The sequence below is a fragment of the Carcharodon carcharias genome, chromosome 18 (genome assembly GCF_017639515.1).
Source record: "Carcharodon carcharias isolate sCarCar2 chromosome 18, sCarCar2.pri, whole genome shotgun sequence".
NCBI classification, from domain to species: Eukaryota; Metazoa; Chordata; class Chondrichthyes; order Lamniformes; family Lamnidae; genus Carcharodon; species Carcharodon carcharias.
In genome coordinates, this window is record NC_054484.1 from 50,483,186 (window position 1) to 50,508,230 (window position 25,045).

The 25,045-nt window shown below is 39.2% G+C and overlaps 1 protein-coding gene across 5 annotated transcripts in view; it reads right to left on the reverse strand.

The window, feature by feature from the left end:
* Positions 1 to 272: 272 nt before the first annotated feature.
* Positions 273 to 25,045, reverse strand: part of LOC121290558 (SR-related and CTD-associated factor 4-like) — a 103,568-nt gene continuing 78,795 nt past the window's right edge. For all 5 annotated transcript variants that reach the window (XM_041211091.1, XM_041211093.1, XM_041211094.1 and 2 more), the window contains 4 exons: positions 22,116 to 22,231; positions 16,829 to 16,991; positions 13,786 to 13,884; positions 273 to 2,063 (listed from right to left, as the gene is read on the reverse strand). In XM_041211091.1, the coding sequence (XP_041067025.1) occupies positions 1,204 to 2,063; positions 13,786 to 13,884; positions 16,829 to 16,991; positions 22,116 to 22,231 (1,238 nt within the window). In that variant the 3' untranslated portion in view covers positions 273 to 1,203. The remainder of the gene's footprint in view (positions 2,064 to 13,785; positions 13,885 to 16,828; positions 16,992 to 22,115; positions 22,232 to 25,045) is intronic.

The window sequence follows — 25,045 nt, forward strand, 5'->3', positions numbered from 1 at the left end:
AGCAATTATCAACATGCTTCACTGAATGAGCACATGCTTAATTCTGTGTGGTATGGAAACTCTCCTACTAAATGGATAGTTGCTTAGAATAAAAGACATTTCATTTAGGAGATAAAAGACCATCTACTTCCCAATATGAACAAAGCATTAACAATTCAAACAGAATCCAGTGCAGAATCTTACTTTTGATAAAGTCTCAAAATTAGATGGAAATAACTTAAAACTTTGAGTGAGCCAAAATGTTGTCTTTTGTGTAAACAAGTGGGTGAATATTTTCCATGATAATTTTTTTATGGTTAAAACAGTTACACAGCCATATATTAAATCTAAACAACATTCATTAACCCAGCTGTAATATTGTTGTCTATTTTTAGAACAGTAAACATGTGATACTCTTTTTACAACTACATTAGCATCCAAAACAGAAGAAAACAGGAAAACTGTTACTTTTAAGAAACAGTCTGTATTTAAGGGAAAAGAACAAATAAACTTTCAAGAAACGTTCTAAAACAAAGTATTGTTCAGACCATTTGTTTCCTGATCTTGAGTGGGCAACTTTATAAGTTTTCTATACATCACCAGTGAAATACACTAATATTTTTATAATACACTTTGCAAAGCAATCTGTTTTGGGCTCTGGTTGGTTGTTCAAAAACAATTTCCATTTTTTTTTAAAAGAACGCATACTAATGAGAGTCTAATTTAGACTTGCTTCCCATATAGAAAATATCAAACTTTAGGGTGTTTCACAACTTTATTCTTCCATCCCATGACATTCTTTTCTCCACAAGTCCGAGGAAGAATATCACACGCTCTAAAGTTTGTTAAGAAAATAGAGTTTATTAAAAACAAATCCCTAAGCTCAACTTTTGGAGGAGCTTTCACCGTTTGTTATCTTTTTAAATTAAAAAAGAATAGAAAGCACTTCTACCTTATGTCAAAGTTTTAAAAACGTACAGCAAAAATTTGATTTTTTTCTGGTCATTGGGTGTTCAGACTTCGGAGTAAATTGAGTGGTCATTTTGAATACTGGGGAAAGCAAACAATTTGCTTAAAACTTTTAAAACTAGACAGGACTGTGGGATAGCAGAAGCAAATACTTTATACATCATTTTTTATACAACTCTAAAGCTTCATAGCACAATAATGTGGTGCATATATCAATTACCACCACATCATGTGTTTTATTACAATTAGTTTCTATCACTGAGCCTCATCAGCTGCACCTGAATCTTTTGTATCAGGTTGATTAGATGAGGTAGGCTCCAATTCCAGCATCCCTGTGGCTTTCAAATTCATGTTCGGTGAATCAGATTCTCCTTTAGCAGATTCGGGCACTGGGATTGCGTCCGATTGTTTCATTATTTCTTCCTGTGTGCTGCCATTAGATTTGTGGTGCTTTTCATTGCCCTCATCAGTGTCTTCAGGTTTTTCTTTTCCACGCTGATCCATATCTCTATCCCTGCGAGATTCCCTGTCTCGTGAATCACGATCCCTATGTCCACTTGATCGCCTATTTCTTTCTTCCGAGTCTCTGTGCCTGTCCCGCTCAGAGCTTCTTCTCCCCCACTCCCTTCTTTCACGTCCACCACTATGACGATCATGATCTCTCTCTTCATGACGATTTCCATAACGATCACGGTTATCATTTTCATTTCGGTTTCCACCAAAAGGACGATTTCTGAAATCAGATCTGCCAAAGCGTTGCTCTTGGTCTCGATCCCTTCCTGGAGGAAATCCATGTCTGTCATTCCGAAATTGTCTTCCATCTCTATCGTCAGCCACTCCAGGGCGACCAAAAACATTCTGGGGTGGAAAGGGACCTCGCATGGCATGAGGTGGAGGTACTCCAAACCCTCCTGGCCCTGGAGGTGGTGGACCTCTATGTAATAAATGTGGTAGCAGGGGGCGTGGTGGAGCAACAGGAAACCTTTGCAGATGAGGTGGAGGAACTCCAGGGGGTCGCTGTAGCGGTATTAAGCCAGGTCGCGCACCCAACAGACCAGGACTTGGTGGTTGTACACTCATTAAGGGAGTATGAGCAGCAGTTCCACTTTGATTCCCTGAAGATTAAACACACAGAAATACATTAAGCAAAATCATTCATTAGCTTTTCTGTAGTGGAAATCAAGACTGAAATTACCGAATTGGATAATGTTCCAACTCTAAACATGTTCATATGAAATTTCTCATTCCAATATTTTAGAAGAGGTAATTTCCCCATTTAAAGGGGTTACCACCTCCAGTATAACAATGTAAACATTCAAACAATATTAACTGTTCATACATTATTCTTACTATGCAATTGCCACTTTTCAAGATATAAATATTGAATGCGTCAAACCTCTCCGCTGCTCCAAAAAAATGATAACAATACCAAACGTTGAACTTAAAAGGATCTTACAAAAACTGCTAATGCCTTTAGTCCAATACATTAACATTACATGGAGACTATGGAACAAAATACACTAAGCAATGCCTTTGTCATTCTTTGAATATAATTATCTCCACACCATATTCAGTATATCTCAGCTCTTCTGAAAGCAGCTGACAATAGGAAGACTATGCTGATAGGAGAAAGATGTTAAACACACAAAAAGGCTGCAAGGAACCAAATGAGCTTTGCATGTGGAGACATAATGAGGGAAAACTATACTCAAGGTAGGTAAACTAACACTTTCCTATGGTTTCCTATATTCCTCTCCACAGATGCTATCAGACCTGCTGAGTTTTTCCAGGTATTTTTATTTTTGTTTTGGATTTCCAGCACCCACAGTTTTTTGCTTTTAACACTTTCCTAGGTTTGAATAGGAATTAATTGTGCTCAAGTTGTTTAGAAGTAATACTTTTATGACAATGTTGAGGGCAGTTTGGAAACACCAGAGCACCAAACCCCTTATATCATAAGGCATTCTAAAAGCCAACATGCTTATCACTTTATTCAGCTGCTGTTAATAGAATTACAGAATGATTACAACAAAGGAGACCAGCATTCGGCCCATTGTAACCATGCTGATTCTTTGCAGGAGCAATTTAGTTAGTCTCACTCCTCTGCCCTTCCTCTGTAGCCCTGCAAATCTGTTCTCTTCAGCTAAGTATTCAATTCCCTTTTGAAAGTCTCGACTGAATCTGCTTGTACCACATACTCAGGCAGTGCATTCCAGGTTCCAAACGCTCGCTGCACAAAAATGTTTTTCCTCATGCTGTCTCTGGTTCATTTTCCAAACACTTTACATTGGTATCCTCTGGTTCACAACTCTTCCAGCAATGGAAACTTTCTCCCTACCTACACTGTCCTTATGGTTTTGTTCAGAATGTATTGAGAGATTTTTCTTACTTCCTGAGCATCCAAGGAATACTGAATGATATTCTGCAATCCATTTAGCTAGACACCACTTTCAAAAGCACTAATTTGGAATTTTTGAGGAAAAATAGATAAAACATCAACTGGAATCCGATGCAAGCACAAAATTAACTTTGGTCACTATAGTTATTGTTACTAAACTAAACGATTATTGCTTAAGTTAATACATGCCCTTGGTTCCACCTTCACAAAAATATTACAAACTAGACAGTAAGAAAGTGAGATTGTCATTCAAGGAAGAAGCATATGGTATCAAATAGAGCTTTCATGCCATAACTATTGAGACAATGGACTTGCAATTAGAGCGAGAACGCCCTAAATTTTTGAAATGAATGTGGTTTTGGCTTCTTTCACTGGTGAGGAATATTGTATGAGAAGGTTACTTCTTCCTTAGCTGGGGAGTAGTTCAAAAATTCAAAGGATCGGCTTTCTCTGGCCAGCCAGGAATGTTCCTACCAAGCAAATTTTAACCATATGCTTTGATTTTCCAAGGCCATAGACAGTTCAGGAAATCTAGCTGTCCGAGTCACATCATATAGTTTCTAACAGGATGAGAGATGTTTCAATCAGTCTCAACCTCAAATGTGTTGATTTTCTCTTCGAACTAAAGTAGCACACTGCAGATGATATAGGAGGGCTATCTGGGAGACTAGTTAGTGGCTGTGGAAATCAGGAATGTGTACCTTCACACTGTGATCCATGACTCTTTTAGACAATACAATACTCAAGTATGACACAGAAAGGGTAAACCATTACAGTTTTTCAAAGACCCACTGGGGAGCCAGTCTGGTTAAGAGATGTTAGACGAAAACCAATAACCTTCCCTTTGCATTTCACACAATTCAAAGATGGTCATTCACCCTCAGTTTTTTTTTGACCATTCAACATATGGTTCAATAATGTACAATGAAAATTAGGAGTACAATCCAAGCTTTCTATAATAAAATAGCTATGACAACTGGACCTTCAGTAGCATGACAAAGTGGTGAGAAGTGGTTCTGAGCACCACTGAACCAAAAATCATATTTTTCTTTTGGACCAGGATGCAACCAGCCCACATGCAAAGTTAAAAAAAATCTTCAAAATAGTAGGGATCTTGGCCTCCAAATGGTATCATCTTTCCTCAACCTGCCTGCACTAAAATAGACACATATCTGGACTATGTACCAGTGCTCAGGCCCTGAAAGGATAGTGCTGCCACTTAAACCCAATTACTATGCCCAAGTAGGGGAGAATCAGAATCTCAGAATTCAGCCAGAATTGACACTACACTTATTCTATCTCAGATGAAAAGAATGCTGCCAATATCAAACGCAGGCAGCATGTACTCAGCCCCTCATCCAACATGTTAGTAGAAGCATCAGCAGACTCTTTTTATCCACTTTTTATTCCTTTAGCATCTGCTTATAACCTTTGAGATGTGAGATATCAAAATATGTAATTCCTCTCCTATCAAATTCAATGTCTACTTTGAAGAGCCCTAGCGATTCCACCACCAGCAGCAGCCAGCAGCTAAAGAGCCTCTCCTCACATGGGCAATTCCTTTCTCTCCAGGAAGAACAAAAAATGCTTAGCATCACATGACAGAAGCCAATGGCACCTAGTAAACTTGGTCATGCCAATGGTCAAGGAAACGTAAGCATAGCCTACAATGAAGATTGGCATTAGCAAGAACCAACCAATCCAGAGGATTGACTCCTAAAAGTCCTCCAGAGACAGCAACTGGAAGGGCCATCTGGGTCTTACCAGGCATTGAAGAGCTTGCCTGCAGCTCTCTTATACCTAGAGTCACTGAGTTCCAAGGAGCCCACATCAATGGATGCCCAGCCTTTCAATGATTAAATAAAACAATCTTTAGGGTTGGTCTTCTCAATAGCTACACTGTCAAATGCCAAGGAGTGCTGAGTTATATTTAGCACACTGGCTGCACTGAGAAAAATATAATCTGCAATTGATTCAAAATGGTTTGTCAATATTCAGAGACAAACATCCCATTCGCCTGTTGTAGAGAAATTTCACAATATGACAGATTCTTGTGGACTATACAAGTGCTCATTTGAGCACACCTGGAGGAAGTATGTCAGCAGTTGACCCTCTGTTGATCTTCAATTCTACTTCTGGGGCTGATGCAAAAATACATATCCTTGAAGTCTGGACCTAAGTTTTCTGCAGTAGCTTTTATCATCTTGTATGCATCATTTTGGATAAGAAAGCTCAAGATGCTCAAGCCACAAATGTGTCACAATGCAATTTCTTTGAACAAATACAAAGCATCATAAGTGGAATACTAAATTTTCCTAGCGCAAGGATATCTCTCCAGTGCTTTGGAAACTAGTGGTTTCAGCGGTCAAAAATTCCCAGGTATGACCACTGTTCCAAGCTAGCTCCCCAAATCTTAGGGAAGTTTCCATGAAATGGACCACAAATCCTTCTCCAACTGTCTCCCTTTTCTACTGTCATCAGACAAGATGTAACATTCATTGGAAAATTATCATTTGCAATTTCTACTGGCAGATAAGCTGGAACTGGAGCAACCAGTGGGGCTAAGAGCCATTTTATTCCAAATCCTTAGTTCTGTCACTGCCTGAATCTTTTAAATCCAAAAATGCTCTACCATAAGGGTTCTTTCTGGCTGAAAAGGGAGGGTACCAATGCATGTAGATTAAAACCCTTACTGTCATGTCCATGATCGCACTTAAGCTTGTTTGAAAGCTTTATATCAATTTCACTTAATTGACAAAGAAGTATTCCCCAAACTTGTCACTGGCATTTTTTGGTACATTGATAAAAATCAGAGGAAGAGAGCACATGAGCCAGTGCATTCTAATGTTGTTTCATACAATTCTTGCATTCTTCAGCTCAAACTGCTCTCACAACCACAAAAGCTAGACTTGTAACTGTGCCTCAATTTATTATACAGCTCAAAACGTACACTGCAGACATACTTGGATAGACATGATCTGTAATATATTGTTGTGTACTTTCCATCATTCAAGTGAATATAGTGCAAAAATTTGATGTGCTATTTAATGTGGGCATTAACATTAGTACTTCAGTGAAGTTGTTCTCTTAAACAATGGACCATAGGTCAAAAGGAAAGCCAGGCAAGTCTGCAAACAGCACACCTTCGGTTGCAGACCAGGCCTCACATTCAGGATCACAAAAGTAAACTGTTGGAATGGCTTAAAGGGTTGAATGATATTAGCCATGTTAACTTCAAGATAATTTTCTACTTTTCCAAGAAACTAAGTACCAGAGTAAAGCAGTTCTGGAAAGCTTACCATCCTCATCTCCAAAATGTATTCAACACAAAAACTGTATTCAGATATTCTCTCATTTGGGTTCTTCTCCTGGATTACAAAGTTTGGATATCTTACAAATTGAAAACTGGCTAAAATGTGGGACACCACAAGGGGGAGCCACAAGAAGCTGATTAAAGGATTGCTACAGAACTTCACAGTCTCGTGCAAAACAGTAAACTAGGCAGGAGGTGAAACTCTGGAAATGCAAGAGATGCAGAGAAATCCACGAACACAGAGTGATTGCCCAACTGTATTCAGCTACCTCATCAATGATTTTCCCTCTGACATAAAGTCAGAAGTGGAGATATTCACTGATGATTGGGATGTTCAGCATCATTTGCAATTTCTCAGATACTGAAACAGTCTGTTCCCACATGCAGCAAGACCTGACAACATTCAAGCTTGAGCTGATAAGTGGCAAGTGACATTTGCTCAAACACATGCACCAGGTAATGACCATCCCTAATGAAAGAATCTAACTATCTCCCCATGACACTCAATGGCATTACCAACGTGGAATCATCAACACACTGAGGATTACCACTGACCAGAAACTGAAATGGACCTGCCATATTAATTCCTTAGCTACAAGAGCAAGTCAGAGGTTAGGAATCTGTAGCAAATAACTCACCTCCTGACTCACCAAAGACTGTTCACCATCTACAAAGCACAAGTCAGGAGTGTGGTGAAATACTTGCCACTTGCTTGAATGAATGCAGCTCCAACAACACTCAAGAAGCTCCACACTATCCAAGAAAAAGCAGCCCACTTGATCGGCCTGTTACCCACCACCTTCAACGTTCACTCCCTCCACCACTGATGCACAAAGGCTGCAGTGTGTACCATCTACAAGGTGCACTGCAACAACTCATCAAGGTTCCTTCAACAGTGCCTTCCAAACTCACAACCTCTACCACCTGGAAGAACAAGGGCCGTAGATGCATGGGAACACCATCACATGAAAGTTCCCCTCCAAGTCGCCCACCACCCTCAGTTGGAAACATATCGACGCTCCTTCAATGTTGTTGGATCAAAATCCCCAAACTCCCTTCATAACAGTACTGTGGATGTGCCTACAACACATGGACTGCAGCACACCACCATCTTCTCAAGGGTAATTAGGGGTGGACAACAAATGGTGGCCTTGCCAGCGATGCCCAATTGCCATGATCAAAAAAAAAAATCTTGTTGCCGCAGGATTTCCAAATACAACTCTTCCTGCTGCTTATAGAAAATATGCCAACAGCGGGCACTGACAATAGTCAGTTCAGAAACCTTAAAACTTAGCTGATGCTGCTTGAAGTTTATAGGCGAGAAGACTTTCATTTCTCCGGTGTGAACTTGATTCTTGGATTAGATCTAAATGACATTCACTACACAGTTCTCCCCTTCCTCCTCCCTGCTAATAAACGGCCCTCGTAACAACTAAAATTTATTTTTAGCTTTTGGGATAAAATAGAATTGGAGTTCAGTAATTTGCTGAAGTAAACTACTGAGTGATTTGGGCTTGCACTGAAACCTATTTTTGTTTGTGAATTATGGAGATATAAAACTTTTCAGAAAATTGGGGAAAAAAGAGTTTGAGAGTCCGTTACTGAGGTTTGATCTTTTACCTGCCAAGGAAATTAATAAAGATGGTTTTTTCTTGTCAGCTATCTGCTTGAATACAACTGCAATGTTGTTACACAGATTACGAAAAAGCAAAAATTACTGATTACTTAGTAGCTCAGTACCACAAGGAACTGAATTTGTCCCTAATTTTTCTTCAGATGGAATACCATTTTTATTTATTTCTGTTGAGAAGGATCAGTTTGTGACACGTAATCCGTTCCAGAAAACTGATCTGGTAAGTTAGAACTATAGTAAACAGAAGATTGAGGAACTTTAGCTCCACAAAAATTACCTGTGCAACAATATTGGACATACATGATGGAGAAAAGGTATTTCAGAGATGGCCAACAGAGCAACAACAAATTACTTTCAAACAGTGGCAAGGCGGATTCTTCATCTAACATAAATAATGAAACCCCACTGTGAATCAAAGGACGAAGATTCCAATAAAATCCTCAGGTTGATGAACCAATTGTATTGATTTGAATTTGTCAACGATTAGAGCAATATTTGCAAGGTCCTCTAAACAACCATTTGCACACACATTTCTTTTACACAGTGGATGGTATATGCCCATCATTAATGCTAGAAGCAGGAGAAAATGAACGGAAACAGATGCCAATGGAGAGTCTTATATACAATCTAGGATGATTTTGTGAGTTCCTGTTGAAATGTCTCAAAGGAATTGGCATTTCTCTGGCTTTTCTTCATATCTTACTTCACCTGTGATATACAGGATTATAACCAGGTGGAAAAAGCTTCGGTATTCCTAAATTCATTATAAGCGATTTAAATTATACAATGCTTTTTAAACTTCCATCTCTGAAGTGCAGTTCAAAAAGTATTTTACAATTTTATTTTGGGGTTTTCAGTAGAGCTGTAAATGTGATATTCAAATAGCGGAAACAATGAAATCAGGGTACTTTCCGCCACAAAATTGAAACAGAACAATTATTGTGCACCTTGTATGAATAGAACTATTCATCACCTGAAGAGTAGTGTGAATGTATTCATAAATAATTATATAAATGCCACATACATAAAAGTAGCCAGTTTGAATATTTAAAGCAATAATTACTGTTGTATAATAAGCCTTTCAAATTACAGACATGTGATCAGCTTCATGTATTGCATGTCTAATCATGCAACCTTAGATAAAACCTGCTTATAAATATTTCCTTTGCCCTCCTGCTTCCCTTTCTGAAATTCCAAGATGGAAGGGCTTACCAATAACAGGCATAGCTCGTGTTGGAGAGAGTGGCACGCTGGTACCTCCCAGCCCTGGATTATGTCCCTGTATAGGTCCAAAATATTTGGTACCATCTGAAACGCCTTCACTGTTTCTCAGCGTAGACATTAAGGTAGGGGTCGAGTTCCTCAATGAGGAATGCTTTGTACTATCTTCCTGGGAACCCAGTGATGTTGCTGGATAAAATTACATCTTATTAGTAGTATTTATGAGAGATAAAAATTCAAATTATTTAAGAAATTTCACAAATAATACTTCGTATTAAATATTTACTGTATTGTCATTAAGGATAGATTTTTCAGTTTTAGAAACAGTAATCACCATTCTGTGAAGTAAGGCTTATGCAATGGCTGCTGCCTTATAAGGAGAATTTTGATAATAGCAACACAACTCTACTTCACCACTGGACTACTTTCAATAAACACATGTACAATATGATCTGACAACATGTTGCTGCTGTCACGTTTTTCCATTCAAATTCTGAAGGATGGGGTAATACTCTTAAGGTAAGAATAAGTTACAGAGGAGATACTACTTCAGAGCTGGAACTGATGACAGCTCTTTACACTATCCCCAATGAAAACTGTTAATGCAGCTCTCTGTAACTTCTGCTACTGTCAACACCCAATGGTGCTCTTTGAGATCTTGTTCATCAACTGAAATTAAAAATTATCCCTGCAGAACTTCAAGACATTTGTTTGAAAGTTGTCTTTTTCCAGGATGACAGGTAGTCACTGAATCATAGAAAGTTTATGGCACAGAAACAGATCACCTGGCCCATCTTGTCTGCGCCGGCTGAGAAACGAGCCTAACCCCGCTTTCCAGCATTTGGCCTCTAGTCCTGCAGATTAGTGCATATCCAGACATCTTTTAAATGAATTGAGGGTTTCTGCCTCTGCTACCTTTATATGAGTTCCAGACTTATAACCCTCTAGGTGAAAAAATATTCCTCATCTCCTCTCTAATCTTTCTACTAATCACTTTAAATTTATGCCCCCTAGTCACTGACCTCTCTGCTAAGGTAAATAGGCCCCTTCCATCCATTCTATCCAGACCACTCACAATTTTGCACATCTCAATAAAATCTCCCTTCAGCCTCCTCTGTTCCAAGGAGAACAACCCCAGCCTATCCAATCTTTCCTCGTAGCTGTATTTTTCCAGTCCTGGCAACGTCCTGGTAAATCTCCTCTGTACCCTCTCTAGTGAAATTACATCCTTTCTGTAATGAGGTGGCCAGAACTGCATACAATACTCAAGTTGTGGCCTAACTAAAATGATTTATACAGTTCCAGTATAACCTCCCTGCTCTTATATTCCATACCTCAGCTAATAAAGGAAAGGATTCCATATGCTATCTTAACCACCTTATCGACTTGTCCAGTCAAGTTTCCAAACAAACTGCCTGTACGATCGTAAGTAAATTCCAAGCACAGGATCACGATAATAAATAGAATATTAAATACTAGTTTCTTGAGGAATCTGACTAACTTCATTGGGTTGTTTAACGTGGTAACAGTGAAGATTGATCATGTTAGTGCAATAGATGTATATTTGGGCTTTCAGAAAGTATTCGAGAAGTCCCACATGGGAGGCACATCAAGAAGGTTGAAGGCCATGGAATTAAGAAATAAGTGGCAATATGGATACAAATTTGGCTCAGTGACAGGAAGCAAAGGGTGGTAGCAGATGAGTATTTTACAGACTAGGTTCTGGTTCACGGTGGCGTTCTCCAAGCGTCAGCTTTGGGTCTTTTGCGCTTTTCAACTTTTATAAATTGCATAGGCTCAGGTATGGGGAACAGCATCATAAGGCTTGCAGATGATTCAAAACTTGGCAAAGTTGAAGATCATGATGAAGATAGTTATACGCTTCAGCATGACAGGCAGGATGTGTGAAATCGGCAGAAGCATGGCAAGCGCTGTGTAATTTTGAGAAGCATAGATAAACAGAGACATCTTGTTGTCCACACACTCAAATCCTTAAAGGTGGCAGGGCAAGCTGATAAATTAGTTTAAAAAAGGTATACCGGTTATAGAGGAATAAAACATAAAAGTAAAAAGGTCACGGTAGAACTTTATAAATCACTAGCCAGGCCTCAGCCGCCGTACTGTGAACAATTCTGGGCGCCACACTTCAGGAAAGATGTAAAGGCTTTAGAGAAGGAATAAGGAGGTTTACTAGATATTAGTAGGGATGAGAAATTTAGTTATGAAGAAGGTTTGGAAAAGTTAGATATGTACTTTTTGTAACACAGAAGATTAAGTGGTAAAACCTAACAGGTTTCCAAGATGTTGAGAAGTTTTGGACAGAGACAGAAAAATTATTCCCTCTGGCAAACTGTTTGTTACCTCCTCCTATTGGTATGTGTCCAAATCTTAAGATGTGGACATCACTGTCACTAGGGGTTCCATTCAATGTCTCAAGGGTTTTTTTTTTAAAGACATGAGGGCACTTCACTTCAAAGATGAATTCCTAAGTCAGTATAGCTAATGGTAACACCTTGGCCTTTATATTTGAAATAGCTATACAATGGTCATAAAAAAGCTATACAATAACCTTTATCATTTGCCTATCGCTTAATAAAATCCATTTGAGGTTCCTTTAAATTTGCTTCACTTAGCTTTTTGAAAAATAATCAAATCATTAACCAAATCATCAAAATCTTAATTGATTTTAGTAATCCACTGCCAATCCAACAGGATGCACCGACTGAAACAGAGAATTAGCTATATGCCACAATTATTATTTAAAAACTGTAAATGTTGTAACTTAAGTAAATTGACCACAAGGGGTATAGTTGCTCATCAGCAGGAGCAAGTGATTGTTACAAGGCAGGGTACACCTGTTCAGCAATAGAAATGTACACTTGTGCTCTTTATATTGGCTTTACATACTAAGATCAGGCTCAGGAATATTATAACAGATTCTACAAATAGATTTATGATGTTTACTTTTCAAATAATATAAATATGATATACAGCACCATGCATGTACTGAGTGATAAGTGACTATACTGTCATATAGATCAACTGAATCACTTTGCTTTCATATGAAGTTATTTAGAGGCTTTTAGCACCATGCTAGCTTACAGCTACAGTCAGTTATATGGACTTTAAGGACTATAATAACTTCAGAATATTTTTCTGCCTTTCTTGGTTTTATTTACTTTCAAACATCTTTAAAAGGAAAGAGAGGCCAAGATGTTACCAGACTTCATTAATTTTTTGAATGTGTTATAAAATTCAACCATTTATTGAATTACAATAATATAGATAATATTCGGGTGCTAAAAGGCCATTTCCAGAAGTGTGGAAAAAGGCACATTTCAGGCTCACTTGACCAAATTCCTTCTACAACTATTACCTCAGTCTGATTAAACCATTAACAGCAGCTGAAAACAGCTTTTCATTTAATTCTTATTTGTAAGTCTATGCAAATTTTAACTGGCACTATAATACTGGTCAAAGAAAAGGTAGCTGGTATAACAGGTTTTATGCAATTAATACATTACTTGAAAAGCGTCATAATGTTTAAAAAAAACCCAAAAACTACTGAAAAGCGACAATCCTTACACAGCAACAGGTAGATAGTACATATGGTTTAGGAAAATTCCTCTTGTGGCAGACTATACACAACATGATGACTAGAGGAAAAAGTCTGCCGACTGGTTATATGAGACATGCTTAATTAATAACTTCCAAGTTCTGCCTCAAAAAAGGCAAGAAATCTTGGGATTTTCTCATTAGTAGATCTCCCAAATGTAAGTAGAGTCCAATGAAAAGCAAAACAAATTAACTTTCACATTTACACAGAAGCAAAATACCACGGATGCTGGAAATCTGCAATAAAAACAAATAATATTGGAAATACGCTCCAGATCAGGCAGCATTTGTGCAGAGGAGCAATTGATGTTTCAGGTCGATAACTGCTGAGTGTTTCCAGCTTTCTTTGTTCCTAATTTTCACAGTTAGTCATTTACCAAACAAATGATGTTTCAGAAACAAAAACAGGAAATGCTGGAAAGACTCAGCAAGCCTTAACAGCATCTACGGAGAAAAACAAAACAGAGTTAACGTTTCGAGTCCTTATGACCCTGCTGTATTTATTTCTCTCCACAGATGCTGTCAGACCTGAGTTTTTCCAGCATTTTCTGTTTATGTTTCAGATTTCCAGCAACCAGTATTTTGCTTTTATCTAAATTATGTTTCAGTGTCTGCTGGAGATCACCAATTATAAAATGAAATAATAGAGTGACTAACCAGGAAGATGGGAAGACTCGCATGTTGGAATGTTAGTTCCTGTATTTCCAATGGGCATTGCAGCATTCAGAGGAGGAATAGCTCCTGGAGGAAGATAGCCTGAAATAACAATGTTTACATTACAGAAATATGTTGTTTACAAAGTAAGCCAGAAATGGTTCACTTAATCATGACTGCAGAGTTCAAAATGTGTTCACTTTTCCTATCTCTAAAGGTGAATGTACTTTGTAAGATTTTGTGACAATTTTGCCACAAGAAGTTGAAAAAGTACTTTTAATGTTTAGTTTATTAAACAAAGTATATTTTCACAACTGTTTTATTTTAAAAGAAAGATACCTAGATGAAAAGTAGCTAATATGGTAAATGAAAGTTGTTTTCTCCACAGACTGAACAATAAGCAAATGCTTAACTTTCTCGGTATCTGAACAACCTCGCAACCATTATTAGGTTTCCATTTATGACTGGAGCGAGATAAAATCTGAGAAACTGGGACAAAGCCTATGGGGAAAGAGCAGGCACATGGAATAATGGGCTGAATGGCCCTCTCCTGTGTTGTAACATTCTATGATTTTTGCAAGTGCTGTTTTGTTAAATGGAAAGCTGTGAGGGCATTTGAAGAGATAAAAAAGTTAGAAATGCTGATGGACAATCAGTTGCAATTTTGTTCAAGTTAAGCAAACAATCCACTGATTTTAACTATCATGGTGTGCTCTTTACCTTATGTTATGAAAAGATAATTTGTATGAATTAAATTAAGTGGGTCAGCTGAAATGGCTCTGCTTCAAAAATAATTAAATATGAAGGGTATGGTAATAGTAGTGGTGCTGGACTAGCAATCAATGGTTGAGAGTTCAAGTAGCATGATGAAAAGTTACAAAACTGAATTTAATGTATTTGTCTTTCTGTGGGCCATCACCGTAAAGAAACATGACAACTACAAGATAACAGAATGATTCACAAATGCCCTACAGGGAAGTAAATCCTACAACCCACATTGAGTCTGGCTTACATACGATGTGAGTCCCAGTTCTGCAAGGTTGACTATTAACGCCTTGTGTGGAATGGCTTGAAAAAACTCAAACATTGTACAAAAACTGCATTATCACTTCAAGAAGGCAGCCCCCAATCCACTTTGCAGAGGAAAGAAATGATGGGGCAATAATTTTTGCCTTGGTAGCATCATTGAAATCCAAAGAACAATTTTTTTTAAATGGAAGCAAATACATGATTAGTGCACCTTGTCCATTTCCACTAATAATCATATTACATGTATGACTTAATCTCCAGATCGAAAGAGATAAAGGTAAATATGAAGGTCTAATAGTGGATTTCTTCACATGTTCTACACTGTGAATGTATTGGCAGAAATTCTCCCAGCTGAAATGCTCATTTTTTATATAGATTAATTGCTAAATGAAATTCCCCTCTAAATCACTCTTAATGTAAACCTGTAAGGAAGTTAGATTGCTTACTACTTACACCAGCATTGCTGTTTGGACTTTATCATACACATATCTCAGTATTGGCTCATTGCTTACTGAGGGGAAAGTTAAGTACAACAATTCTCCTCTAGGACATGAACGTTTTTTGGCATCATATTATTTTCTCCAACTTTGATCAGAAGGTCCAATTACACTACAATCTTCAGTTCTTTTTGACTCAGAATGTTTAGTTTAGGTCACACTTAACACAGGGAAGGAAACAATTTAAGAATTAAATGTTTAATTGCTCCAAATCAGACTTAGGAACAGCTAAAGAGTGGAACCAAGGTGTATTAAGGATTAATTACATTTATACAACAAAGGGAAAATTTGGCTTAGTTTTCAGAAATGCTATATTTTGAAAGACTGATCAATCTGAAGTTATACATTTTGGTCAGAAGAATAGACAAATTGAATATTTCTTAAATGGTGACAAACTATAATGGTGGTATTCAAAGGACTTGGGTGTCCTTGTACAAGAAACAAAGTCAACAAGCAACTGGGAAGGCAAATAGTAGGGTGACCAATTGCAACAGTAAGGATATTTGCTGCAATTGTACAGAATTTGAAAGATCACACTTGGAATATAGTGTGCAGTTTTGGTCTCTGTACCCAAAGGTGGTTGGGGGGGGTGGGGGGGGGGGGGGTGTGTGTGTGTGTGTGTGTGTGTGTGTGTGTGTGTGTGTGTGTGTGTGTGTGTGTGCAATAAAGGCTCACTGAATTAGTTCCTGGGGTGAGGGGCCTGGCCTATGAGGAGAGGTAGAGAAGAACTGGCCAATGCTGTCTGGAGTATAGAAGAATTAGAGGTGATCTCATTGAAACATATAAGATTCTGAGAAGGCTTGAGAGGGTACATGCTGAGAGGCTGTTTCCCCTGGATGAAGAGTCCAGAATTATGGGGCACTGTCTCTGAATAATGGGACAGCCATTTCAGACTGAACCAAGGATAAACTTTTCAATCAGAGGGTTGTGAATCTTTAGAATTCCCCACCCTAGAGGGATGTGGATTCTCAATCTTTGAAAATACTGAGGTCAATAGATTTTTGGACCCTAAGGGAACCAAGGGATATGGGAATAAGGTGAGAAGCACATATCTGGAACAGGATCAGCCATGATCTTATTAAGTGGCGAGGCAGACTCGAGAGGCCATATAGCCAACTAATCCTCCTTTTTTTATACAAAAACAGGATTTCCAGCATCCGCAGTTTTTTTGTTTTTATCCTTTTTTTATGTTGTTGATCTACAAAAAACCAAAATACCAAATCAGTGCAGGCTGAACATTTGAAAAATTTGTTATAGATACTTTCAAAAATAAAAATGGGGAACACTATAATCTTTCTCTTCCTAATGAAGCTTGTCTATATAAATGAAAATATCGCTGGAGTAGAAGAAACAATTTTAAGATCAAAGGCAGGTTATTCTAAAATAAGATGCTCAACATGCTGCTGGCAAACATTTTTCTCCAAAAGTACAACTTCAAGGGAGTCAACTTGAAATATTTTCCTAAGGTGTAATTGCTAATACATTCTGGCACAGATACAAAATCCTGTGAAGTAACATACCAGGTGGTGGCTGAACTGGATTGAAACCAGGACGCATAAATGGAGGAGGTGGTGGTGGTGGTGGTGGAGGTGGCACTCCAGGATTGAAAGTAGGTGGTGGAATTGTTGAAAAGTTTGGTGGATGGAGTCTACTAACAGCTGGAATTGGCTGAACTCCAGGAATCTGCAAAAACAAATTTTACAATAATAATTTGTTCCTAAAATATTTTACGTGCCTCATAAAAACACACTGAAGGCAGTGATTTGCTGTGATAAAAGATAATTGGCCTGTTGTTCCATTTCTCAGCAAATCCTCAAAAATTCCCAAGTGTAATCTTGTACACATTAAGTCTATTACTGACTAACATGGAAATGAGCATCATTCAGGTACTGCATTTCAAATAAAGCTTCAATAAAAATTATGCAAGTTGCCATTCATTAATCATTCACATTAAACTGAATTGGTATAATTCTGTTTTTTGGTGAAATACATGTATTTAAGCCAGTATTGCATTATTATAAATAACAAGAGAAGATGCAACCGTGATCAGACACCTTGAAGAACTGGCAAAAAGACAGCAAATGCAGAGCAATCTGGTCAAGTATAAAGTAGTATGGGACTAGGACAAAAAATAAAGAAGAAAGTAACGTAAATAAGTGGATTAGCTTAATTAAGTAATTATTTAAGACACATTAAGGATGGCAGGACAGGTGATGTATCAAGGCTGCAGCATGTGGGAGAAACCTGGATATCATTGTGATCCAGGGCAAACACATCTGCAGGAAGTGTTTGTGGCTTGAGGAACTTCGACTCAGAGTCATTGAGCTGCCGACTCTGCGACACATTAAGGAAGGGGAAAGATGCTTTATACCGGGGCAGTCACACCACTTAGGATGGGGTCTTCTGATCTGTCACTGGGCAGGGACAGGACAGTGTGACTATGAGTGGGGCAGGTAAGGGGACCCAGAGGGCAGGAGTGTGAGCCTCTGCAATTGCCAATAGGTATGAGGTTCTCTCAGTTTATTTGGATGAGAGTGGGGGCTGCAGGGTGGATGAGCAAACTGACCAAAGCACTGTGGTACAGGAAGCCATCCAAGTGGGGGGAGCAAAAAGGAATGCTGTGGTAGTAAGAGGCACTATTGTGAGGGGGATTGACACCGCTCTCTGTAGCAGTGAGTGAGTCCAGACGACTTTTTTGCCTGCCCGGTGCTAGGGTTCGGGACAACTGCTCAGAGTTGGAGAGGAACATGTGGTGGGAGGGAAAGGATGCAGTAGTCGTCATCCAGGTAAGCATCAATGACATAGGCAGGATGAGGAAGGAGGCTCTGCACAGTCAGTCTGACAATCTAGGCACCAAATTAAGCAGCAGAATCTCAAAGGTCATAACTTCTGGATTATTACATGAGCCACGTGCAAATTGGCACAGGACAAATAAAATTAGAGAAACAAATGCATGGCTCAAAGACTGGTGTGGGAAATGTGGGTTCCGATTTGTGGGGCACTGGCACCAGTATTGGGGAAAGTGGGATCTATACCGTTGGGACGGTCTACAGTTGAACCATACTGGGGCTGGTGTCCTTGCGAGCTGCCTATCCAGGGAAGTAGAGAGGTTTTAAGCTGAATAGTGGGGGCAAGGGAACAAATTTGGGAAGATGTTGTAAACCAAAGAGTAGAGACAAGGCAAGAGAGACAGGTATCAATGGGAAATGAAAAGCAGACTGTGATGGGAAGGGACAGAGAGTACAAATCAAAGAGTAAATCAGATAAGGCTAGACATTACAAAAAATAATAAAAGGACAAAACTAAAGGCTCTGTATCAAAATGCACGTAGAATTCAAAACAAAACAGATGACCTGATGGCACAAATAGAAACAAATAAGTACGATCTGATAGCCATTACAGAGACACGGCTACAGGATGACATAGATTTGGACCTGAATATTGAAAGGTGTGTGACATTTAGAAAGGACAGGAAGTTAAGAAAAAGTGGAGAGTTGGCTCTGTTAATTAATGATGGTATTAGCACATTAGAGGGATGACCTAAGTTCAGGAAACCAGGATGTAGAAGCAGTTTGAGTTGAGATGAGGCATTATAAAGGCAAGAAGTAACTTGTGGGAGTGGTGTGCAGATCCCCTAATTGTAACTATACAGTAGGGCAAGAGTATTAAAGGAAGAGATAATGTGAGCTTGTCAGAAAGGTACATCCATACTCATGGGGGAATTTTAATCTACATATAGACTGGAAAGCTCAGATGGGCAAAGATAGCGTAGATGAGGAGTTCATAGAATGTTTTCAGGATAGTTTCTTAGAACAGCATGTTCTGGAACCAACCAGAGAGCAGGCTATACTAGACCTGGTATTGAGCGACAAGATAGGATTAATTGATAACCTCCTAGTGAAGTCACCCTTAGGTAGCAGTGATCACAATATGATCAAATTTTACATTCATTTTGAGGGAGAAACGAGTGCATCCAAGACTAATATTTTAAACATAAATAAGGGCAATTATGAGGGCACGAAAGCAGAGCTAGCTATAGCGAGCTGGCAAATGAGGTTAAGGGACAGGTCAATAGAATTCAGTGGCAGACATTTAAAGGGATATTTCAGAATGCACAGAATACATATATTCCAATGGGAAAGAAAAATCCCAAGGGGAGGAACCACCATCTGTGGTTAACTAAAAAGGTTAAAGACAGTATCAAACTTAAAGAAAAAGCATATAATTACACAAAGACGGGTGGCAAGTCAGAAGATTGGAAAGAATATAACGAACAGCAAAGAATGACAAAAAGATTAATAAGGAGGGAAAAATTAGAGTATGAGAGAAAGCTAGTAATATCAAGATGGATAATAAGGATTTCTATAGATATTTAAATAAGGAAAGAGTTAAAGTACATCTGGGGAATTGATAATGGAAAGGAGGGAGATGGCGGATGAATTGAACAGGTATTTTGATTCAGTCTTCACTATAGAGGACACAAGTGACATCTCAGAAATAGCTGTAAATCAGGAAATGGAAGGGAGGGAGGAACTCTGGAAAATTATAATCGCCAGGGAAGTGGTATTGAAATTGTTGGGGCTGCAGGCTGACAAATCTCTAGGTCCGGATGGACTTCACCCTAAGGTCTTGAAAGGAGTGGTTGGTGAGATAGTTCATGCACAGGTTTTAACTTTCCAAAATTCCCTAGATTCAGGGAAGGTTCCATTAGATTGGAAAATAGCATATATAACTCCTATATTCAAAAAGGAAGGGAGACGGAAAGCAGGAAACTATAGGCTAGTTAGACTAACATCTGTCGTAGGGAAAATGTTAGAAGCTATTATTAAAGATGTTATAGCATGGCACTTAGAAAAATTCAAGGCAATCAAGCAGAGTCAACATGGTTTTGTAAAAGGGAAATCATGCTTAACCAATTTATTGGAGTTCTTTGAAGGGAGTCACATGTGCTGTGGATAAAAGGGAACCAGTGGATGTACTGTACTTAGATTTCCAGAAGGCATTTGCTAAAAGTGCCACATCAAAGGTTATTGCAGAAAATTAAAGCTCATGGCGTAGGGATAACATATTGGCATGGACAGAAGATTGGTTAACTAACAGGAAGCAGAGAATTGGTAGAAATGGGTCTTTTTCTGATTGGTAGGATGTGTTAAGTGGTGTGACACAGGGCTCTATATTTTACAATTTATATAAATGGAGTATAATGTGGGCAAATGTGAAATTGTTCATTTTAGCAAGAAGAATAAAACAGCTTACCTAAATAGTGAGAGATTGCAGAGCTCTGAGATTCAGAGAGATCCAGGTGACCTAGTGCATGAATCACAATAGTATGCAGGTACAGCAGGTATTTAGGATTATTGTGAGGGGAACTGATTACAAAAGTAGGGAGGTTATGCTTCAGTTGTACAGGGCATTGGTGAGGCCACATCTGGAATATTGTGTACTGTACTGGTCTCCTTATTTAAAGAAATATGTAAATGTGTTAGCAGTTCAGAGAAGGTTTACTAGACTAATGCCAGGAATGGGGGGGTTGTCTTATGAGGAAAGGTTGGACAAGTTAGGCTTGTATCCAATGGAACTTAGAAGAGTTAAGAGGCTACTTAATTGAAACATTTCAGATCCTGAGGGGTCTTGGCAGGGTGGATGTGGAGAGGATGTTTCTTCTTGTGGGAGAATCTAGAACTAGGGGTCACTATTTTAAGACAGAGATGAGGAGAAACTTTTTCTCTCAAGGGGTTGAGAGTCTTTAGAACTCTCTTCCTCAAAAGGCGGTGGAAGCAGAGTCTTTGAATATTTTTAGGCAGAGCTAGATAGATTCTTGATTAACAAGGGGATGAAAAGTTATCGGGAGTAGGCTGAAATGTGGGGATGAGGTTGCATTCAGATCAGCCATGATCTTACTGAATGGCGGAGCAAGCTCGAAGGGACGAGTGGCCTACTCCTGCTCCTAATTCATATGTTTGTATGAAAAAATATATTTTACATGTTACAATCAATAAAGAAATCTGAAGTTTACTTTGGGTAAATTGACAAACCATTGACCCACTTTTGATACTGGGCAAAGATGAAATGTATAATAACAAATGACTGTAGAGTTCCTTTAATACAGAGAACATCTCAAGACACTTTACATGGAGGGTGGAAGAGAAAAGCCAGGGGAAGGGGCAGAAAGCAGGTTTGAAAAGATGAATTTAAAGAAGACTGTTAAAAGGTGGAGTCGTGGAAAGGCAGAGACACTTGGGAAGAATGTTCCATTGTCAATGGAACTGCTAACAATAAAAGAACAGAGAGGGTGAGGAGCACAAAAGGTATTATTAATGTAAGCTACTGTTGGTGTATATGATGTTGAACTTTTCCACTAAATTTTTTTTTAAGGGTTATCCAATGGATATTTTTTCAGCGTGCTAACATAAATCACTGAGAAGCAGAGACCTAAAAGACTAATTTCAGCACACAATGCACTGAACCACCATCTCAAGCTGATGACCAATGCTCTGTTTAAAGGATATACAGCAGCCCCCCTTCAGGAAGCATGGTTTGAACTGATGTGTAGCAAACAACTATATGTAAGCATTGTGACAAGTTGCACTATCCTTCAGGACGAGGCTGCAATAAATCAAGGTGATGTGATACAGATGTTATCATCTTAAGCAGATATATAAAGACACAAAAAGAGAGGACTTATTCCAAAGCTCTATTTCTTGATGCGTAGCAGCTATGGTAACAAGATAAGCATTCCATCACTTATTTTGCTCATGCAAAGATTATTCATCTATCCCAAACAAATTATTCACAATTCATTCTTACCTGTGTAGGTATTGGCAAAGAAGTTTGAGGCATTTCTTCTGGTTGTGTCACTGCAGTATTACCATTTTCAGCTGCATCAACAACAGTTGCTGGGGCCTTTGCAATAGTCTTCCATTCTAATACAATAAGAATATAATAACATAAGGAATTGAATGAGTCGGCCATTTGGCAGTTCAAGACTGCACCACCAATCAAGATGATTATGGCTGATGTTTTACCTCAACTCCATTTTCTTGCACTATTCCTTGATTCCCTTAGTATCCAAAAATCGATAACTATGCCTCGAATAGGACTGTCTTGAATATGCTCAATAAATGAGCACTCACAGCTCTCTGGAGTAGAGAATTCTAAAGATTCACAACCTTTGAATGACGAATGTTTTCCTAATTTCAATCCTAAATGATCAGCCCCTTATTCTGAGATTGTGACCCTGTATTCTAGATTTCCCAGTCAGAAGAAACATACTTTCATCATCTACCCTGTCAAGCCCATTAAGAATTTTATGTTTCAATGAAACTGTCTTTCATTCGTCTAAACTTTAGTGAATATTTGTTTTTGGCAAGTGAGCAGCCCCAGGAAGACCAGTAATTGCCCTTGAGAAGGTGGTGCTGAGCTTCCTTCTTGAACAGCAGCGGTCAGTGCTGTTAGGGAGTTCCAGGATTTTGACCCAGCAAGTCAGGATATTATGTGACATGGAAGGGAATTTTCAGGTGGTGTTCCCATGCATCTGCTGCTCTTGATCTTCTAGGTCATAGAGGTCATGGGTTTGGAAGGTGTTGTTGAAGGAGCCTGGCAAGTTACTGCAGTGAATGGTAAACAATGCAGCAATTGTGCACCAGTGGTGGAAAGTGTGAAGGTTTAAGGGGGTGGATTGGGTGCCTTGAAGAGGGCTACTTTGTCTTAGATGGTGTTGAGATTCAAGTGTTGTTGGAGCAGCACTCACCCAGTCAATTAGTGATTATTCCATCACACTCCTTGCTTTTCCTTTATAGATGGTGGACAGGCTTTGGGGAGTCAGGGGTGAACTTCTTGCTGCAGATTATCCAGCCTCTGACCCACTCCTATATCGACAATATAGCTAGTCCAGTTCAGTTTCTGGTCAATGGTAACCCTCAGGATGCTAAAAGTGCGGGTTTCAATGATGGTAATGCCATTAAATGCTAAGTGAAAATGATTAGATCCTCACTTGCTGGCGAAGGTCATTGCCTGGCACTTGTGTGCTGTGAATGTTACTTGCTGCCTATCAGCCCAAACCTGAATGTTGTCCAGTTCTTAGTGATGCAGTCCATATTCGCATGCAGTATCTGAGGAGTTGTGAACAGTGCTGAACACTGCAATCATCAGAAAACATCTCCATTTCGGATCCTATCATGGAGGGAAGGTCATTGAGAAAGCATCTGAAGATGTCAAGCCATGGATGCTACCGAGGGATTCCTGCAGCAATGCCCTGTGATTGAGATGATTGGCCTCCAACTATTACATCACCTTACTTTGTGCTACGTATGATTCAAGGGGTGTTTTTGTGACTGGATGCCTACATCCAGTGGGGTTCCACAAGGATTGGTGTTGGGTCCCTTGCTGTTTGTGGTATATATAAACAATTTAGACTTGAATATAGGAGGGTTGATCAGTAAGTTCGCAGATGACACGAAAATTGGTGGGGTGGTAAATAGTGAGGCAGATAGCCTTAGATTACAGGATGTTATAGACGGCCTGGTCAGATGGGCTGATCAGTGGTAAATGGAATTTAATCCAGGTAAGTGAGATGATGCACTTGGATATCAGAACACACGATGAATGGTAGGTCCCTGGGAAGTACCGAGGATCAGAGGGACCTGGGTGTGCGTGTCCGCCGGTCCCTTAAGGTAGCCGGGGAGGTAGTTAAGGTGGTTAAGAATGCATATGGGATACTTGCCTTTATTAGCCGAGGCACAGAATATAAGAGCAGGGAGGTTATGATGGAACTGTATAGGTTAGGCCACAGCTAGAGTATTGCATGCAGTTCTGGAATCTGCATTATAGGATGGGTGTGATTGCACTAGAGAGAGTGCAGAGCAGATTTACCAAGATGTTGCCTGGGCTGGAGAGTTTTAGTTATGAGGAGTGATTGAGATAGACTAGGGTTATTTTCCCTGGAGCAGAGGGGACATGATTGAGGTGTATAAAATTATGAGGGGCATAGATAGGGTAGTCAGAAAGGAACTTCTCCCCATGGTGAGGGATCAATAACCAGGGGGTATAGATTTAAGGTAAGGGGTAGGAGGTTTAGAGGGGATGTGAGGAAGAATTTTTTCACCCAGGGGATGGTGGGAATCTGGAACTCGCTGCCTGAAAGGGTGGTAGAGGCAGAAACCCTCACAACATTTAAGTAGAATTGGATGTGCACTTGCGATGTCATGGCACACAAGGCTATGGGCCTAGTGCTGGGAAATGGGATTAGAATTGTTAGGTACTTGTTTGACTGGCGTAGACTCAATGGGCCGAAGGGCCTTTTTCTGTGCTGTTGACCTCTATGACCTTCCATCACTGCTGATAATTGAGAGTACATTGATGGGATGGTAATTGGACAAATTGGGAGTTGCTCTGCAGTTTGTAAACAGGATGTATCCAGGTAATTTTTCACTTTATCAGATAGATGCCAGTGTTGAAGTTGTACTGGAGCACCGTGGCTCAGGGCATGACCAATCCTGGGGCACAAGTTTTCAGTTCTACAGCTGGGATGTCATTAGACACCAGAGATTTGCTGTATCCAGTGTCTTCAGCTGTTTTTCGATTTCATGTGAACTGAACTAAACTGGCTGAAGATTGGCATCAGTGATAGTGGAGACTTCAGGGAGGTACAGTCTATTCCTCACCGGAAAATCCCCTCATTCCAGGAAAGAGTCTAGTGAACTTTTGTTGCACTTATGCGAAGGAAAATATATCCTTCT